This window comes from Chiloscyllium plagiosum, unplaced genomic scaffold (genome assembly GCF_037043375.1).
Source record: "Chiloscyllium plagiosum isolate Xiang-an unplaced genomic scaffold, Cpla_swu_hap1 HiC_scaffold_17, whole genome shotgun sequence".
Classification (NCBI taxonomy): domain Eukaryota; kingdom Metazoa; phylum Chordata; class Chondrichthyes; order Orectolobiformes; family Hemiscylliidae; genus Chiloscyllium; species Chiloscyllium plagiosum.
In genome coordinates, this window is record NW_028270155.1 from 67,083,424 (window position 1) to 67,104,825 (window position 21,402).

General features: G+C 40.1%; 1 protein-coding gene across 1 annotated transcript in view; it reads left to right on the forward strand.

Annotated features, from left to right (window-relative positions):
* Positions 1-21,402, forward strand: part of LOC122558630 (matrix metalloproteinase-15-like) — a 109,212-nt gene that overhangs the window by 52,567 nt on the left and 35,243 nt on the right. The window contains exons 2-4 of the mRNA XM_087996037.1: positions 4,116-4,264; positions 10,036-10,158; positions 10,400-10,707. Of these exons, the coding sequence (XP_087852163.1) occupies positions 4,116-4,264; positions 10,036-10,158; positions 10,400-10,707 (580 nt within the window). The remainder of the gene's footprint in view (positions 1-4,115; positions 4,265-10,035; positions 10,159-10,399; positions 10,708-21,402) is intronic.

The window sequence follows — 21,402 nt, forward strand, 5'->3', positions numbered from 1 at the left end:
CGCCCCACCAAACTTATCTCGGAATACCTTGACATCGTCCTGTCCCCTTTGGTCCAGGATCTCCCCTCATGCATTCAGGACACCACCTATGCCCTCCACCTCATCCATGACCTTCGGTTCCCCGGTCCCCAATGCCTCATAATCACCATGGATAGCCAGTCCTTGTACATGTCCATCCACCATGACAAAGACCTCCAAGCCCTCCGTTTTTTCTTCTCCCACCGACCCAAGAGGACCCTTCCACCATGAAAAATATTCACAAGTCAGGATGGTGAGCAGCTTGCATGGGAACTTAACAAATGATAGTGTGTTCATGTATCAGCTGTTCTTGTCCTTTTAGATGGTAGTGATCATGGGTTTGGAAGATGATGTCTAAGGAGCTTTGGTAAAATCTTTCATTGCAACTTGTAGATGGGTATACACTGCAGCCACTGAATGCTTGTGATAGAAGGAGTGAATGTTTATGGACGTTGTGCCAATCAAGCAAACTGCTTTGTCCTGGATGCTATCAAGCTTGTTGAGTGTTAATGGAACTGCATTCACCTAGGCAAATGGGGACTATTCCATCATATTCATGACTTGTGCTTTGTATATAATAAGTAGGTTTCGGGGAATCAGGTGAGTCTGTCACTGCAGGATTTGTAACCTCTGAATTGCTTTCATAATCACAGTACTTAAATAGGTAGTCCAGTTCAGTTTCTGGGCAGTGGTAACTTCTACAATATAGGAAATTCAGCTTGAGAGAACAAAGTGCAACACATTCAGAGGAAGACAGGTTGGAGTTGGTAAGGAGAGCAGAGAATGAAACATATTAAACTTGCATTCAAATAGAGCTGTTCATTAGCAATCCTTGATGCCAATTCTATTTTATCTTAGATGTAAATAGGTAGCTTACAACATAATTGTTTATACACCATAACTATAACTCCTTTCTGTGACATTGGAAACCAAGAGTCTACTCATTGTAAACTCAGTACCTGCTGCCATTGTCTCCACTCATAAATATCTCCCACTTTGTTTCCAATAAAACAATCTAAGCCTGCGTTTGATCTCTAACAATAAAACCACTCAGGCGCTTACTGTCGAACAGTTTTCAGAACAAATCACATGACTCACTTACATTGGAACAGGACTTTATGTAATGCTTGGAGTTCACTGGGAAGATTACTGCAGGGGAACAGATTAGTCCCCAGCTGTAAAACCAGTTGGCAGTGCAGCAGTCGAAATCTGGCTGCCCACAGCAATAATTTGGGATAGTCAGTTTTGCTCTAGAGGGCTTTGTAGTTCCAATCACACCAGAATTATGTATTGCCCTCTGCTGGGACCCCAAGGCTATTACTGACCTGGATCTTGAAACACATGTCTGTCAAAGAATTTTAAATGGGTCAGTCTAGCAGATGTTGAGGCTTCACATTTAGAGATTGAAAGGGTAAGGCTAAAGGGATAATGTAGCCCTAATGAGGACAGGAGACCCCAAAGAAAGAATCCACACCTTCACACTCAACAACAGCCGATGCATTGAAAAATGCTAGGCTATTCATCTTCCCCTGCTTTCTCCCACAGACTCAAAATTTATGACAGAACTGTATTGAGCTACTAAAAAGTCAGTTTATTGTCACTTAAAGGCTTCAAAAGGTCTAAAGAAGGACAAGCTGCCTGACATCTTTCTTGCCTCTGTCATTTGAAGCCAAGGTAGATAGGAATGCTGCGTGCTGACAGCCTGCTTTATATGCCCTCCAAGCCCACTTCCAGATACTGAAGGTTGTGAAAATTATATCTTCCTTTCCATTGTTGAAGTGGTGGCCTATTCCATGTTTCAACATCTGGTGACTAAAGCCTTGGCTTCTATTGTGGCACAGTGTACAGAAGCCACCTAACACTTGAATTCTACAGTAGAATTGCAGACTGAGGCTATAAGATTGGAATATGTTGCCATGCAATCCTTGCTTGTTGCAGTGCTGCTACCATCATGACTCTCAACGTCAGTGCTTCAAGGCTTTCCTTGATGGCTTTCAAGGCAGTCCAGTAACCTATCCCCTTGCAGATTACTAAGATTGCTGACATCATCTTGGAGAAAGTGGCTGTTGCTTTGAAGTACACAGATCCACTATTCTCTCTCAGAAGGACAGCATTCTTGATCCTATTACTACTGCTTTTCTAGTAGTACTGATGTCCCTTAGCCAGCCCGTCCAGATTGCTTCACCCAAGCTAATGTGATGCAGTTTGAAGCCAGGCTGTTACGGCCCACAGCTGTTCAAGGCTGTTCTGTAAGGCCATCTGCAGTATCTCGTATGAAAGTCAGCAGCCTTCTACCAGCCATATTTGGATAGCACTTTGTGAGGCATCCTCAGACTTTACTGAACTCCTTGGAAAAAACAGCATCACTCCCTTCTGACTGCCAACAATATTTGAGAGATTCTCCAACAGCACAGTAAGAATTGCTTCCACTAAAAGTCAAAAATACCTCACCTGAAAGTCCCACGATAATACAGGAAATCGATAATGACAGATTGTCTACCAAAACAGCATTAGATTTTGAGTGATGTTCCATACAATTTGTTCACTCTGAATGCCTCTAGTGTAAGCATGACAACAATTGGCCCTTGAAGCATGAGAATAAGAAAGGGTCTCACCAGAAGTGCCAGAAAGGAATCTGTCATCAGTTTGAGAATCTTTAGATTCTTGAAGCACTGACATGAGCAGCAGTTTCGAGACCAATCCTGCTATTCTATTATTTTACATTTAGCACTTTCTAACTTAAATGTTAAAAGCATTTTTACTAAGTAAATGTACTATGTTGCTTCCTCAAACTTAAATATGTTTTATATTTAATAAAAAGGTTACTTGAGGGAACATAGGAATTAAGAGTTAGGGTAAGTCTTTCAACACTGAGCCTGCTCAAAGCCTACTGCTGTTCAGTAATATCATAGTTGATGTGGTTGCCGTCTCAACATCATCTTCCTGTCTTGACTGTAAAATCCTTTGAACTATTATTGTTATAGTTGGGAAAATGTGATGACTCAGGAATTTAACACCAAATCATAAAGTCTCTCCTAAACGGAGACAGAGAGGGTTCATTTTACATTGGCCTTTAAAGATGTATATGTATGTATATTTTCCTGCTATTTTGAATTATCTCCCCTTTTAGGTGATGTACAAAAGCATACATGTCATTCACAGCTCTGTACCCCGATTGCTGCCTCATTTAAGAGCCACTTGCAGCTTTGGTTCAAGCAATGTAAGAAACAGGTTATGAAGTATGGACAGAATCCTTACCAAGAACAGTTGGTCTTCTAGTACAGTTGTAGCAGAAAGTGAATCTGAGAATTTCCAAGTCAAAAATAAGACCTATAAGTCAAAGTCATTATCTTTATCAAAGATTGTCTTTCTTTCAAAGTATGCCAGCCTGCAAACAACCAAAGCCACAACTGTTCTGCCTGAATGACATGTTTCCTCCTCCCTTCCCCTCCAACTCACCTGGTAGCCGTCAGTTGAGATCATGTTTTCTTTTACTGCAGTACTTTTTCTAATATTATTTCAGCCTTTTCGGCATCTTATGATTTTATTCTGAGGTTTTACTTGGATGTTTGCTGAATCTGTGGTCTGTTAATGCACATTGAGCATGAGCGAAACAAGCAGACTTGAATGATGGCATCAGCAGATGGACTTACTTTTGTTCGACATGACTAACAATGATTATGATGGTTTTGATAGAAACGTTGTTACACATTGTCATTGCCATTCTGTTGATTAAACAGTCATTCCTCCGTATCTGCAAGGTTTCTGTTTCTGAGAACCCCCATGAATGATGAAATTCGTGAGTGCAGAGCTCATTAAAAATAGGTTAAAAATAGTTCAAAATCACAGATAAGCGATTTTTGCCCATAGTGTTGGTTTTTGGTGGTTTTTTTTGGCACAGATAGGCCAAAAAATTCATGATTTTGCAGATACAGAGGATTTACTGTAATGAATGTCTGTTAAGATGTTAAGGCTCATTTATGATTAATCCACCACTCTATCCATTTGTCAAACTGATTTTAATCACTGTTCTGGTGCAAGTATGTACATGATTGAATTAATTAGATCGTACACCAGTCTGTTTGTTTATATTTTAGTCTTGGCTACAGACGTATGGATACATTCCTCAAGGTGGCCTACGAATGTCCACGATGAGATCAGCGCAGACACTCTCCAATGCCATTGCTAACATGCAGAGGTTCTACGGAATTCAAGTAACAGGGGAACTGGATGAAAACACAAAACTGTAAGAGCTTGCTTGAAAATAATTCAGTCTTAGACCAGTCTCTGATCAACACCCAGATATGTGCCACCCTCAATACAACATAATAATACAAGATGTTTGATCTGTAGTAAACTAATTGCCAAATGGCTCAATATATTGAACTCCCACCATATTATATTTTTGCTTCACAACATATAATTTTTATTCTTTCATGAGGTATAAGCAGCATTGACAAAACCAGCGTTCATTGCATATGCCTTATTTACCTTGATAAAGTGATGGTGAGTTGCATCCTTGAACTACTGCAGTCCATCTGGTGAAGGTACACTATAGTACTGTTCAGAAGGGAACCCAAGGTTTTTGAGACAGAAACAGTGAAGGGACAATGATATATTTATAGGGGAGGATTGTTTCTAGCTTGGAAGGAAACTTTCAGGTGATGATGTACCTATGCATTGGCTACTCTTGTCCTTCTGGATTGCAGAGGTCTTGGGATTGGATGGTGCTTCCCATCTCCAAGATCACCACCAGGACCAGAAGATGCCTACCATGGTCTCCTGCTTCACAGATGACACAGTGCCCCATCACTTCATCAATTTTGGGAATGTTTGTATCGGAGGAAGAATTTGATAATTCTGAAAGCATGCTTTTTGACATGCAGTTTCATTATTCAGTAGGAATTCCTGCAGCTTTATTTTTAACTGATTAATTGTAATCAACTTAGTTCCCTACAATGCGTTTTAAAGCTGTGTCTTCTATTCTGTTTGTACTGCATGAGTAAAGTAGACTGGCTACAATTGCATTGTTTATGGCTCCCAGCAATTTACAAAAAGGTAATATCTGCATTTCTTCTGAATGTTACCGATACAAAATCAATGTTCTCATCTTTCGATACCTTGTTGTAGGATATCTGTTTCTATTATTACAAGATTGGATGTTGTAGTTTACTTCTTGAAGATGCTCCCAGGTCCAACAGTTACTAAGTGAAATGAGTAAGCAGAGACTGGTGAATTGCTTTACAATAATTTTGATCAGTTAATATTTATTGCACATAATTGTAGTGAATGCTGGTTGAAATGTGCACTGATTCTGCAGTTGTCATGGCACATTGTGTTAATGTGATAGATTATTCAAATGAAATTTTATCACAAACGGCTAATTGCTGCCCAGGAAAAAGATGAGATGCTTCTAGATATTGTTTCAGAGATTGAAATGGACTCTAACTTTATTGGAACTTCTGCCATTTTCCAGCCTTCCTGTTCTCCAAGTGTGTTGTGCACAGACTTAACATAAGTGTTTGTTAAAATAACTTTATGTTGAAGTGCCTGCTTTGACTTTGTATATCAAAGATGAATGTCTGCAGACTCTGCAGTTATTTGCTTTGTTATTATGAGTAATGTATACCCTTGCTAAGCTTATTTTTAAAAAATTTGTTCATGGGTTGCGTTACTGGCTAGACCAATATTTATTGCCCTTCCCTAATGCTCTGGAGAACGTTGTGGAGAGCTGCCTTCTTACACTACTGCAGTCTTTGAGGTGTAGGGCCACCCACAGTGCAGCTAGAGAGAGAGTTCCAGGATTTAGACCCACTAACATTGAAGGATTGGTAGTACACTTTCAAGTCGGGATACCCTATGGTTTTGAGGGGATCTTGTAGGTGGTGTTCCCATGCATTTTCTGTCCTCATCCTTCTAATAGGTAGAGCTTGCAGGTTTGAACATGCTGTTGGAGCTTGGAGCTGTTTGGTGACTTGATGCAGTGCATCTTGTAGATGGTGCACATTGCTGTCACTGTGCATCATAGTTGAAAGGAGTGCTGAAAGTGGTGGATGGTGTGCCAAGTGGATTGCTTTATCCACTTTATATGGTGTCAAGCTTCTTCAGTGTTATTGGAGCTGCATTTATCCAGGCAAGTGGAGAGTATCTCAACTCACTCCTGACTTAACGCCTTTTAGATGGTGTGCAGGCATTGAGTTGCTTACCGCAGAATTCCTAACTTCTGACCTGTTCTTGTAGCCATAGTATATCTTGTCCAGCCAGTTTTTGATCAATGGTGACCCCCAAGATGTTGATAGTGGGAATTAAACAGTGGTACTGCCAATGAACCTCAAGGTGTCATGGTTACCATTCTCTCTGCAAGTCTATGTCTAGTGGTGTACTACACAGTTATGTACATTAATGATCTAGACATGAATGTAGGAGATATGATCTGTAAGTTCTTAGATGACAGAAACAGGGAAGAAAACCTTAGACTATAGGATGATATAGATGGGTTGGCCAGATGAGTGGCAAATAGAATTTAATCCTCAGAGCAAAAGGGAGATGCTGAATAGGCTGGGGTTGTTTTCCCTGGAGCGTCAGAAGCTGAGGGGTAACCTTATCGAGGTTTATAAAATCATGAGGAGCATGGATAGAATAAACAGACAAGGTCTTTCACCTGGGGCGATGGAGTCCAGAACTAGAGGGCATAGGTTCAAGGTGAGAAGGGAAAGATATAAAAGGGACATAAGGGGCAACTGTTTCGTGCAGAGGGTGGTGTGCGTATGGAGTAAACTGCCAGAGGAAGTGGTGGAGGCTGGTACAATTACAGCATTTAACAGGCATTTGGATGGGTACATGAATAGGAAGAGTTTTGAGGGATATGGCCCAAATGCTGGCCAATGGGACTAGATTAGGTTAGGATATCTGGGCAGCATAGACAAGTTGGACCAAAGGGTCTGTTTCCATCCTGTATATCTCTATGGCTATGCGAGGTGCTGTTTTTTGGGAAAGCAAATCTTAGCAGGACTTATACACTTAATGGTAAGGTCCTAGGGAGTGTTGCTGAACAAAGAGATCTTGGAGTGGAGGTTCATAGCTCTTTGAAAGTGGAGTCGCAGGTAGATAGAATAGTGAAGAGGGCATTTGGTATGCTTTCCTTTATTGGTCAGAGTATTGAGTACAGATGTTGGGAGGTCATGTTGCGGTTGTACAGACAATTGGTTAGGCCACTGTTGGAATATTGCGGGCAGTTCTGGTCTCCTTCCTATCGGAAAGATGTTGTGAAACTTGAAAGGATTCAGAAAAGATTTACAAGGATGTTGCCAGGGTTGGAGGATCTGAGCTACAGGGAGAGCCTGAACAGGCTGCGGCTGTTTTCCCTGGAGCGTCGGAGGCTGAGGGGTGACCTTTATAGAGGTTTACAAGGGGCATGGATAGGACAAATAGGCAAAGTCTTTTCCTTTGGGTCAGGGAGTCCAGAACTAGAGGGCATAGGTTTAGGGTGAGAGGGGCAAGATATATAAGAGACCTAAGGGGCAACTTTTTCATGCAGATGGTGGAACGTGTATGGAACGAACTGCCAGAGGATGTGGTGGAGGCTGGTACAATTGCAACATTTAAAAGGCATCTGAATAGGTATATGAATAGGAAGGGTTTGGAGGGATATGGGCTGGGTGCTGGCAGGTGGGAGTAGATTGGGTTGGGATATCTGGTCAGCATGGGCGGGTTGGACCAAAGGGTCTGTTTCCGTGCTGTACATCTCTACGACTCTATGTGAGGCGATGCATTTTGAAAAGACTGACAAGGCAAGGGAATACACATTGAATGTTAGGACACTTGGAAGCACATAGGTTCAGGATAATCTTCATCTACTTGAAGGCAGTAAACAGATAGATAAGGTAGTGAAGAAGGCATCCAGGCTGCTTGCCTTCATTAATCAAGGCATTGAATATAGAAACAAAGATGTTATGATGAAGCTGTATGTAATATTAGTTAGGCCACACTTGGCATGCTGTCAGCAATTCTGTTTACCACGGTAAAGGAAAGGTGTGATTGCACTCGAGAGGGTGCACAAAAGGTTCAACAGGATGTTGCCTGGGCTGGCGGGATTTAACAATGAAGCAAAACTAAAGAGGGCTTGGATTGTTTTCCTCAGAACTGAGAAGACTGATTGGGCATCTTATTGAGGTGCACAAAGTTCGGTGGTGGGGAGGGGGAGCGGGAGGGGTGACATAGACAGGATAGGTCATAGATTCATAGAGATGTGCAGCATGGAAACAGACCCTTTGGTTCAACTCGTCCATGCCGACCAGATATCCTAAATTAATCTCGTCCCATTTGCCAGCATTTGGCCCATATCCCTCTAAATCTTTCCTATTCAAATACCCATCCAGATACCTTTGAATTGTTGTAATTGTACCAGCCTCCATCACTTCCTCGGGCAGTTCATTCCAAATACGCACCATCCTCTGCATGAAAAAGTTGCCCCTTAGATCTCTTTTAAATCTTTCCCCTCTCACCCTAAACCAATGCCCACTAATTCTGGACTCCCCAAATCCAGGGAAAAGACCTTTACTATTTACCCTAACCATGCCCCTCATGATTTTACAAACCTTTCTCCTTTAGTAGAGGGATCTGTAACCAGGGGCATAGTTTTAAGATAAGGAGCAGGAAGCTTAGAGGGGATTTTAGGAAAAATATTTTTCAGTCAGATGGTTGTAGATACCTGGAACTCACTCCCTACAAGATGGTAGAGGCGGGAATCCTTATGACATTTAAGAACTATTCAGAATACTATAATATACAAGGCTATGGACCAAGACCTGGAAAAAAGGATTAGAAAAGCTGAATGCTTGATGACCAGTGTGAGTATGAAGGGTCTTTCTGTGCTTTAGGACTCTGTGACTGTTTCTGTGTCTGAAAAGTCGGGAATTGTGTTGTGTATTGTGTTACCTTCAGTGAATAGCCCCACTTCTGGCCTTTATGATCTTAATGAAGGAGCTGAACAGGGATTGGGCTGAACTCACTAACCCGAGGAATGCCTGCAGTGATGTCCTGGGGCTGTTAATATCATTGGTTTAGTTTGTATTTAGTTAGCTTTTGATTTTTTAAAATTTTAAACTTTAAACATGAAGTGAATTTACAAGATAAAACAAGAAATGTTTCAAATGAATGCAACATTTTTCAAAATCACGCATTCAACATTAATATCAAGAACTGCCAGATCAAAGCATAACATGGTGAAGATATCAAAGCGCACTTTCTGTTCCCAGTCTCAGATAACTTTGTTTGGTCAGACAGGAAGATTTGCTGTTCCATTTCAACCTCTGTCAGCACCATGAGGTGCTTTTTCTCCGCTTCCCATCATCTCTCACACCCACTGTCACCTCCCACCCTACTGCATAGCACCACCTGTTTTATTATATGGAAATATCAGTAAAACGAGAGATCCTAAGGCAGCAGGAGTCTGTCTTTTCTGGAAAATTTTGGAGCAAATTTAGTATTAAATCTTATCAGAAATCCCTTGGCCCATGTACAGTCTGTCTTGAAAGTAAAACAAAATTCCAAATACAACTCAGCTTTTTTCAAAAGCTTATTGCTCCCTTTACTAATGTTACAGCAAGTGTTTGGTGTAGTATCAGCTACTTTTGCACCCACGAGGTTGTGAGCGCCATCTGTTTTGTAGGAGTGCTGTCAGAAATCTCCCCTGCATGCATTATGACCCCCCAATATGGGGAAGTAGATTAGGGCATCAGCTGGAGATCCAATCCATAACCTTACCAGTGGTGAGTTCAAGCCTTTGAAGAAATAACCCAGAGGGAAATCTAATTCAAAGTATTTAAGTTTCAATTGTAAGCATGTTCAGTTGCTGTCAGGTTTTCTAGAAAGCTTTAATCTTATCAGTGTGGGCAAACCCAGTTAGGAATGGAAAGCATATTCAGGGTGGCCTGAACAAACAAGCAGCATCATCAATAATGGTCGAGAACAGGATGTAGGTTTCACTTCAACTTTTATTTTGATAACCCCTGCCAGGTGGATGAAGAAACCCCGCTGTGGTGTTCCTGACAACTTTGGTACAGAAATCAAGACAAATCTGCGTCGTAAACGGTATGCCCTCACAGGACAAAAGTGGAACCGGGAACGTGTCACATTCAGGTAAACAATTCAAACAACCCTAAAACCTCATTCATATGTTATGGTGTTCTGTTTGTTTGTGTATTGCTACATCTGTTTATAGTGTGAGTCTGTCTACAATTAACTCTTTTTAAAATGTGTACTCTATCTGAGCATGAGGCATCATTTTTTTAAGTTTGATTTATGTGCACAATATCTTTCTTCAAAACTTATGCTAAGAAGTGCAGTTCCAAATTAATGTTGTTACTATTTCTTCACACAGTATTCAGAACTATACACCCAAAGTGGGGGAACATAAGTCATACCAGGCCATCCGGAAGGCTTTTTCAGTCTGGCAGAAAGCTACACCATTAATCTTTGAAGAGATTCCTTATTACGATATTCGATATGGCCGCAGGAAGAATGCAGACATCGTGGTCTTCTTTGCCTCTGGTTTCCATGGGGACAGTTCCCCATTCGATGGTGAGGGTGGTTTCCTTGCTCATGCCTATTTCCCTGGCCCTGGAATGGGTGGCGACACACATTTTGATTCAGATGAGCCCTGGACACTGGATAACATTGACCTTCAGGGTAAGAGTTTTTTTTTGTTTCTCTCTCAGATGCGAAAGAAAATAGTGAACAATAAATGGGCTTTGTGATAGCCCCTATAAGGCCCATGGGGAATTCTAATTAATCTCCTTGTGGAAAACGTTGGATATGAGTTCCCTTGGTAACTGGTGATGGCTTGGTTAGTTGGAACTCATCTCTTGAGCCCTTTATAATCAAAAACATTTTAAAACAATAAAACAGACCTAGGGGGAACCCATCTTGTGGCAAAGTGGTAAAATCCCTACCCATGGATTATGAGGCCTGCCTTCAAGTCCTACCTGTTTCAGAGATGTGTAATAATATCTATGAGCAGAAAAATAGGTTAAATAGAAAACAAAATCACTCAATATTTGCATTGCCCATATTGAGCTTTGCTTTTAAATACTGAGTTGGATGCACACGTGTACTTGGGGGCCCTCTTTTAATGCAGTGGTAGTGATCCTGCCCCTGGACCTGAGAGGCCTGTGTAGTCACCTCTGCACATAAATTATTCAATTGGAAACATATGTGATTTACTGGCAGTGGTTAATAAAAGGTTTAGTTATGTGTAAGAGCATTTCTGGACATAAAAATTAAAAAATGCAGACCCAGGGGTGGATGTGCAGAACTATCTGTCCCATGCTGGGATAGGTCTATGTAGACCATGAGGAGTGACTGAATTTTGGTATTCAACAATAAATCGTGTTCTTTTCCAGTCCAGTTTCCTGAGTTATCACAGGCTTGAGGTTCGATCATCCTTTTTCCCTCAGCTTTTGCACAAATTAACTCCTCATCCTCAGTGATTTCAATCTCAATTTTAGCTTCTGTGGCCTTCTATCTTTTGAATTAGCTACAATTATGGTCCTCCTTAACTCTTGCCTCTTGCGTAAATTCTCTTATCTTATTCTTGGACAACCTGTTGACCTGCAATCCATAAAGTCTATTGATTTACATCTCTCCATAATAGAACCATCTCCAACCACTTTTGTTTTCTTTTACCACATTTTAACCTGTGGTTGTCAACTCTGGTTTGCTGTATTATGATGAACTCCATGAGCCAACATTCGATTCCAAGAAGCTGATAAATTAAAAGAAAAATATCCCTTTCGAGGTGAGCAAAAATGATTTGCTCTGGCAGGGTTACAACACTGAAGAGCACTGATAACTGAAATCCTGACAGCCCAGGAAATGAGGGGAGAGCCAAGGACGTTGAGAAGCAGTGCCACCAGAGCCTAGGGAGCGAGGCTGGATACTGGTGAATGGGGCTAGAGACTGTTTAAAAGCACAGTCAGCAGAGTCAAGAGCTTGTGAAAGGTTCCCCGGGGGTGGGAATGTTATTTGTGGAATTTTTATACATGGGTTTTCACATCTAACTCCAACCAGGAATTCTGCAAACTGAAATTTTTGATATGATTTGCACAAGCTGAGTGAGTGGACAAATGCATGTCAAATGTTATACAATGTGGACAAATGTGAGTAATCTGCTTTGGAAGCAAAAATAAGAAGGCAGATTATTATCTCATAGGCTATAAGTTGAGAGAGCAATGAGACCTGGTGTTTCATACACAGTCGCTGAACGTAAACATGCAGATACAGCAGAGAGAAAAGGAGAGAAATGCAATGTTGGTCTTCATAATGAGAGAATTCAACTGTGGGAGCATAGTTGTCTCACTGCAGTTATATAGGGCGCTGGTGAAACTATACCTGGTATGTTGTGTGCAGTTTTCGTCTCCTTATCTGAGGAAGTATGTTCTTGTTATAGAGGGAATGCAGTGAAGGTTTAGCAGACTGATTCCTGGGATGGCAGGACTGATTCATGCTACTACTTTTCCATGTTTCTGTAAAACAAAAGCTTTGCAAACTATAGGTTTTCCTCTGAGCAATGTTTAAAAAAAAAATCAATTCCTGATTCTTCTTCCAGAAAGCAAGTCGATTCTGTTCAACATTTACACTGTCCACTTTTAAAGCTTTCCAAATGTAAAGAAGTTCCAATTATCAATCCAGGGGATCTTTCTCTCAGGATTCTGAAAAAGAGTCATATCAAACTTTTAACTTGAAACACTACCTTTTCTTCACAGATGCTGCTGAATTTCTTCAGCATTTTGTGTTTTTTTAAAATATTAGTTTAAAAATAAATCATAGTTCCAGAAACACTGACAAGTTAATCATTAAATCCCTTAAAACATGGAAACCAAAATCTACATGCCTATAATTCAAAATCCAATCTCTAATATGAATGATCTCAATATATGGATAACACACCTTGAGTCACATCAGGACAGCTATTGTTTACCATCTCTAACTGCGTACAGGGCAGTTAAAAATTAACTACATTGCCATGAGTCTGGAGTCACATCTAGGCCAGACAGCAAGTTTCTTTCCCTGAAGGAAATTACTGAACTAGATGGGGCATTTTTTTAACAACAATCATAGTTACATGTTTGTCGTTAGATTAGCTTTTTATTTCAAATTTTTCCTATTGAATTCAGATTTCACCATTTATCATGGTGGGATTTGTAACCTTGCCCCCAGAACACTAGCCAAGAATTCTGAATTACTAGTCCGTTGACATTACCACTACATCACCACCTTTCCATCTGTGCAATAGAGCCAGGTCTCCAGTTGGCTCCGTTATCCTTTTGAAGGCCAAAACCATATTCTGCTAGGACTGTAGTGAACATGGCAAGCAGTTGTGACTTCATATTAAAAGAACCCATATACAGGCATCTTCCACTCTCAAAATGTAATTCATACAGGACCTGGAACACCAAGACTCTCATAGACAACCCCAGAAGCAACAGACCTGAATGTTGAACTGGTTCATTGTCCAGGAGTTTCAGTGTTATGATATCAAAGTCAGTGTCCTGTGCAAGACAAGATGGGCAGGAGAAGGCCAGCTCCGAGGAGAAAATGGTTGCATCTTCTTCTCAAAAGGTAAATCAGAAGACTTCAAGGGGCTGGATTCGCCAAAACAAACAAACTAGTTGAGTATCTCAGTGAGTCCCCTTATTGGATAAATGACCATCACATGACCCTTTGGTTAAGCCTAATCCAGAAACAGTGTACCACAGTAATCAATGCACAACAGTGCCCCAACCCTAGTAGCAATGGATGAGGACAAAGAGAAATTCTACTCCAGTCTTATTGACCTGTATATCAAAGGAAGATAGACTGATTTTTCTTAGTGATTTTTATGCCAGAGTTGAAAAGGACTCAAACTTCTGGAAAGGTGTGGTTGACATCACTGGAGGCCTCCTTTTGACAAAATGCTTGGAAAGTTGTCTGATCATAATGAACATCCTGTTTTATCAGAGAGACAAATACAAAACTTTGTGGTAACACCTCACTCCTGACATTGATAACCTGCTTTACTATGTCATCATCTGAGCAAAGAACTGGAAATATGCCTGCTTCATCCTCGCCATGACAGATGACTGCTGGACTGACCATAGCCTAATCCTGTTTACTATCTCTCTTAACCTGGTCCAAAAATTGCAGAGGCAGCAGAACAGCTGCCACAAAAACTACAGTGTCGATGGATGACGAGAAAGACCTACTCATTGAGTGTCTCACAGTCAGCGTGATAATGATCAATGTATGGGAACCAAAGATGTAGTGCTTGGCTGCCCTTCTGTGTCCTAAACAGCTCATATGAAGATACTATTTCTGTATGAGGAAGCATTAAGACTGATTTGATGAGAATGACCAGGAGATTCTGCAATAGCTAAACCACAAGTGTAAGGTGTTCATGAACTGGAAACATCATCAAAATTTAAAAAAAAATTCAAGGTGAAAGAAAGCAGGCCTACAGAAAAGAAAGACAGGTTTAACAATAAAATCCTGAAGAAGGGCCTGTGCCCGAAACGTCGAATCTCCTGTTCCCTGGATGCTGCCTGACCTGCTGTGCTGTTCCAGCAATAAAGTTTCAACTTTGATCTCCAGCATCTGCAGACCTCACTTTCTCCAATAAAACCTATGACCCAAGGAACAGTTGGTGAATGGAGAAAGTGCAGGAGATCCAGCACTTGCTGAGAGCCATGACATGTGGATCCAAGCAGCAATTACCTATTCCAGTTGAAAGCTAAGAGTTGCCTGCAGTCAACGCAGAAACAGGGGAACTTAGGAGAAGAACTAAGCAGCTCAGTTCGTCAAACCTACTCTGCCATTCAGTAATATTTTGGATGATCATCCACTTCAGTACCTTTTCCCCACACTATCCCTTTGCATCTTTGAGGTTTAGAAATCTGTTAATCTTACTTTAAATCATGACTGAGTTTTCATCACTCTCTGGGGTAGAAAATTCCAAAGATTCACAACCCTCTGAGTGAAAAGAAAAAAATCTTTTCAACTTGATCCAGTGTGGCTGCCCCATTATTTTGAAATGACTCTCGATCTAGGTGAAGCGTCTTACCTGCATGTTCTATCTATCCCTTCACATATTTTGTAGGTTTCAATGAGATCATCATTTAAATATTGCAAAAGGAGATTAAAAAGCCAAAGCTTTACACCGAGATCTGTTTGTACATCAAGACTAATATGCAAGAAACAGGCTTGAATGGAGGGATGTTGAGATAATCGTATCAAAACTATTTCTATGTGACTATCAAATCATCACTTGCTGTATGTCAGAAAAACTCAAGCAAGGTTCTATGTCCATCACCTTTAACCTTAACAGTATCCAATTAACCTTAGATACCCGAGTAGGTGAAGATGTCTAAAAGATTTGAATAACAGCTAGATATCTCATGCTGCAACTTCACAGTAAACGCACAAGTAGTTTTCTCCAATAACAGAATTCTGCCATCAAACCACTTATGTGATCGAAAGAGTAATGTGATGGATGAGATTCATTGTCTGTGTGATGCCATGTGTGTGGGCTATAAATCCCAATTACTGGCAGACTGTATCAAACAACATGTCCCATTGACAATTCTCAGCGGACAGCATACCAACCATGCTCAGTCTATGCTTGTTGATCCTCAGGATAGTGTGTCTGCCATTAGATATGATTCTTCTATTGGAAAATATTTATTAAATAACCTGAACTATGCTTTGAATTACACTGGAAGCCAATTTAAGATCACTGGTCGAGCTTACGGTGTGATGCATTTGCAAGTGCTACAGTCTACATAGGACTCTGTTTGATGCAGATAAAAAGAAATCCTATATACATTACAATTGTTTCATAGAAACAGCCAAATTCTATGTTGTACCATGAGAATGCTCTGACCAATCAGAGTCTGCCTTCCTGCTTTGAAAACTAAAATTGATAGTTAATTGTTCTTGCATCATTATGCCAATGATGGTCAACCAATAATCACCCTGTTCTCATGCCCTATAACTTGGTGTTCCTTTCCTCAAGTCTGTTTCTTGCATCCAAAAACTGACGAGTACAAGTTGAAAAGCTTTGACTTTGTGTCTCCTTTTAGTTTGAAATCACTTTTAATTCTTTGAAACAAAAGAATACAGGCCCAATTTCTCCAATATCTCTTTATGGACTGTACCACCACCCTGGTAACAGTCTTGTGAACCTTTGTTACTTTTTCTGTAAGGCAGTAATAACTTCCTAAGGTAAGGGCAGAAAACCGTACAGGATACTCCATGCTATTTGACTAAGGTTCTATACAATTGAAGCAAGATTTCACTATTCCTATGCTCAAATCAACTTGCGATAATACCCACTATAATCTTAGCCTTCCTGACTGCTCGCTGCACGTGCATTTTAGCCTTCAGTGACTTAATGATGAGGCCTCTTTGTACATCAGTGCTTTATAATTTCTTCCCATTTAAGAAATACTGTGCATTCTGTTTCTTCTACCAAAGTGAATAACCTAACACATACATATTATGTTCCACCTGCCATGTTCTTGTCCATTCACTAAGTCTGTCCAAATCCTCATCTAGCTGATTTGCATCTTCCTCACAGCACACATTCCCACCTAGTTTGAGTCACCCATTAACTTGGAAATATTTGTTTTTTAAAAAAAATACCTATTTTTTAAATCAATCTGTTCAGTGATGTTATTATACACCATTGGAGCAGGTTGGACTTGAACCTGGGCCTTTCGGTTCAGGAATAAGGACGTTTGTCCACACATTTAATTCAGTGCCAAATATTGTGAACAGCTGGGATCAAAGTACTGATCCTTGCAGTACTTCAATAGTCATAGCCTATTTGACCCATCTATTCCTACTCTCTGTTTTCTGTCTGTTAGCCAATTCTTAATCTAAGCTAATACATTTCCTCTCACGTGCATTTTTTTATGCTAACCAATCTCATATTGGGAACATTTTTATGAAAATCTGAGGAAACTAATTGTCTACGTTATCAAACATGTTAGTAACATCTCAAAAATCTCCAACAGGTTCACCAAAAATTATTTCCAATACACAAATCTGAGCTAACTATTATTATACAAGTATTCATTCATCATATTCTTTATAAATGATTCTATTTTTTCCCCTATTACTGCATAATGCTAACAGTTCTGTAATTCCTTGTTTTCTTTCTCCCTCCTTACCTCCCAATCTGCAGGAACCATTCCAGAATCTGTAAAATTTTAGATGATCATAACTAATGTATCCCTGATCTCCAACTCTTCCATCACTCTGAGATGTAGAGTATTAGCTTTCAAAGGCTTACTGACTTGAGTCCCATTAATTTCTCCAATACAACCTTCTTACTAATACTAATTTCTGTTAATTTATTATTCTCCCTTGTCCCTTGCATCTCTAATCCTGGAAGATTTCTTGTATTTTGTTCAGTGAAGATAGGCACAATCTGGCTATTTGGCTTTTATGCCATTTCTTTATTCTCCATTACAAAATCTTGGGATTTCAATTGACATATGTCGCAGTTAAGGCTTTCAGAGGAGCTGTGGAATATTATGCAATTCATTTCCTTTGTTTAAATTCATATTCCATTCTTCATTTCTTTATGAAGTTCTTGGTTCTCGTTTGTTCTATTTTAAAACCCTCCCAATCCACAGGTTCATTACTATTTCTTTTCAAGACTTTTCTTTTAATTTTATACAATCCTTAATTATCTTTGTTAACTGCAGTTGACTGATTGGGATTTTGTTTTGAAGGAAAATATAGTTGCTATAATGTATATAATAATTTTTTAAAGACTCTCTATTGCCAATTACTAACAAACATTTTGAAGTTTTGTCTGCATCCACCACAATGAATTTGTCTCTCAAACTTTCATAATTTCCTTTGTTCCAACTTAATACCTTGGATTCAGACTGGATTTCAAGCATATTCAACCATATAATCACTCATCCCTAAAGGTTCTGATACCATAGTTCTATGCACTCTGAGATTGGCAACCTTGTAAATATGGCTTTAGTGATTTGTCCACCCTGCCAACTTGATGCTGAAATAGGGCGCATCAAAACCCATCTCTGTGATTATGGCTACCTTGATCAGATAATTTCTCGCTATATATCACGCAAATGCGTGAAAGGACCTAAACTCTTGTTCTAGAAAAGTGCCCAGTTGACCTCCGGTTACCCTGGCAGGATAAGATATTTCAATGTTCGAGCAACAGGTGAAGCTAATTAATTCACACTGCTATTATGCAGTCTCAACACAAGTGGTGTTTGACTCGGGATGTTGCTGTCAAGTCAAAAGTACACTTTGCCTATCTACATGTTAGTAATGCATGTGAATTTCTGTGCTGGTATGACACTAGCTATGTCGGCTATGTGAATGGCAGATCATATCAAACAACATAGTCCTTCAACTGTTTGCAACATGCAAGGTAATGACCATACCCATCCTGCCCAAATTTGCAAAACTCTCAACGCAGTGTCCATCATTAAATGCGATTTGGCAGTTAGACAACAATTGTTGGGCTAGGTAAAAACAAGGACTGCAGATGCTGGAAACCAGAGTCTAGATTAGAGTGGTGCTGGAAAAACACAGCAGGTCAGGCAGCATCCGAGGAGCAGGAAAATCAACATTTCAGGCAAAAGCCCTTCATCAGCGGGAGCGTGCTGGGCCCATAACTCCGCAGTTGATGGATTGAAACCATCCTCTGTTATTGCTAAAATGTCATTGGTCTGAGTGGCGCAGCGGGAGCGTGCTGGGCCTATAACCCTGCAGTCGATGGATCGAAACCATCCTCTGCTATTGCTAAAACAATTTGTTGGACTGTTGACAGTAAGGCAATGTAGTGCCTGTACTGGAAACTATATATAATAATATACAGAGCCCAGATCTTTGCAAACAGAAAGAATATATGCAGACACTGTGCCTTTCCACTCATTAAAATATGTGATAGCCATTTGTTCATTCGTTTCCCACAATAATGCCCTAACCAATCAGAATCAACCTGTCTGGTTTAAAATTTAAAGCCTGGCAGTTAAATTCAATCACCATTTATGGATGCATTCTATACAACAATACCTCTTCCAATCCAAAGCCACTTGGCCATCAATCAGCACTCTCCTCTCCTGTGGTATAAATGTTGTTTTTCTGCTTGAATTGGCATTCTTGTGAATTGTCCTGATGAGTGAAAGATGGAAAGTTTTGAGAAAATGTATATTTTTCAGCACTACTCATCTTCTGTATTATTGAAAAAAATGAATACTTCTGTTGAACAAAAAGTCAATTGAAGTAAATCTGCAATGGCATTTTGCCATCAAAAAAGGTTAAGAATTTTAGTAAAGGATATAGGAAAAGGGATAGGGTGTTTAATAAGGTTATAGAAGGGATGAATAATAAATCTGAGATTTGTAAGGAATACCGAAGAACACTGTCACAAACTATAGTAAATCTGCCCCGACCAAGAGATTTCAACCATGTAGGGGCTATGCATTTAAAACATTGGATCGAGAAAAGAAATCATTTTACACTTTGTTGATTTAGCGACCAGATTTTTTCTGTTGACGATAATACTAGCAAAGATAAGATAATTGTGGAAAAGGTAATAGAAAAGTGGGTAAGGATCAGACCTGGACCACTGACAAAATGTTTCACTGATAATAGGGGATAATTTGATAACAATGAACTTAGAAATATGTGTACAAATATAAAGATAAAGGATATAAATATGGCAGCAGAACTCCTTTTAGCCCTAATGGACAAAACAGCTCAGAGCTTTTGGCATAGCAACTAAACTATAAGTTATCATGAGCACTATCAGAGAATCCCAACAGTGTGTAAACAGGCCATTTGACCCAACAAGTCCACTCCGACTCACTGAAGAGTAACCCATCCAGACCCATTCCCCTACCCTATCATTCTACCTTTACCCCTGACTAATGCACCTAACCTACACGTCCCTGAACACTATGGGCAATTTAACATGGCCAATCCACCTAATCTGCACATCTTTGGATTTTGGGAGGAAACCAGAGCACCCGGAGGAAACACACAGAGATACGGGGAAAATGTTCAAACTCCATGCAGACAGTCACCCAAGGCTGGAATCGAACCCAGGTCCCTGGCACTGTGATGCAACGGTATTATCACTGAACAAATAATCTGAGGACATAATCCATTTCCATTATTTTTTGGTAGAACTCCTAACATTCCATCATTAATACGTGATCAGCCCCCAGCTTGGGAAGGGAATGCACTCAATGCCAACAGAAAAGTTTATATTGAAGCCAAGGACTCAAGGAATTTAGTGAACATTAAAATATAATATATGACCGTTGGAAATCAGTTTACTACATGGAGCTGTGTTTTACCACTAGAGAAAGAGGCTTAAAGAATGGAAAGGACCAGGAAAGGATATTGGTAAAGACAGAAACATAACTGTACAACATGGGAAGTAACTGGGTATACTTTTCATGGTTGCTTGGTATGGATCGTAAACTTGCTGATTCTAAAGGAATCAGAGAAAGCAAGGAGGAACCAGGTACACCTCATAGCCAAATGTTACACAACAATGCGGATCAAACTGTTGATAATGGACAAGTCAGGCCTGATAATCAAAATGAGGCTGCATTGTCTCAAAGAACAACTGATATGAATGGGTACTACAGCTAAACACGTGCCAGAAAGCTAGTCTGTGGAGAATGTGGCAATTATTTAAGTGCAGCAAGGATGGCCATGAGAAAGTAAATAGTAAGTAGACATGGTCTTCTCCCTGGGGTGGGGGAGTCTGGAACTCGATGACATAGGTTTAGGGTGAGAGGGGAAAGCTTTAAAAGAAACCTAAGGGGTAACTTTTTTATGCAAAGGATTGTGCATATGTGGAATGAGGATGTGGTGGAGGCTGGTACAATTTATAACATTTAAAAGGCATCAGGATGGGTATGTGAATAGGAAGGGTTTAGAGGGATATGGGCCAAGTGCTGGCAAATGGGACTATATTAATTTAGCATACCTGGTCAGCATGGACAAGTTGGACTGAAGGGTTTGTTTCCATGCTGTACATCTCCATGAGTCTATGATTCTACGTTGGTTTAATGTACAACCAGAGATCAGGGTTGGGAATAAAAAATTAGTAATATGAAATATTACCACGTTGAAGATCAGAAAACACAGTGTAAGCTCGGACAATGGGTCTGGGAGTGAGCATGCCCTCAGAAAGAGACCACAACCACTGAAACAAATCTATTCATAGGAGAAAGAAGTTAAACTGCCCAGAAGGAGATAGTAGGCAAAGTAAAGGGGAGATAAAGGCCTCAAGGTATTGTCATATAATAGAAATTCAGTGACCTAGGTAATGTTTTGGGGCCT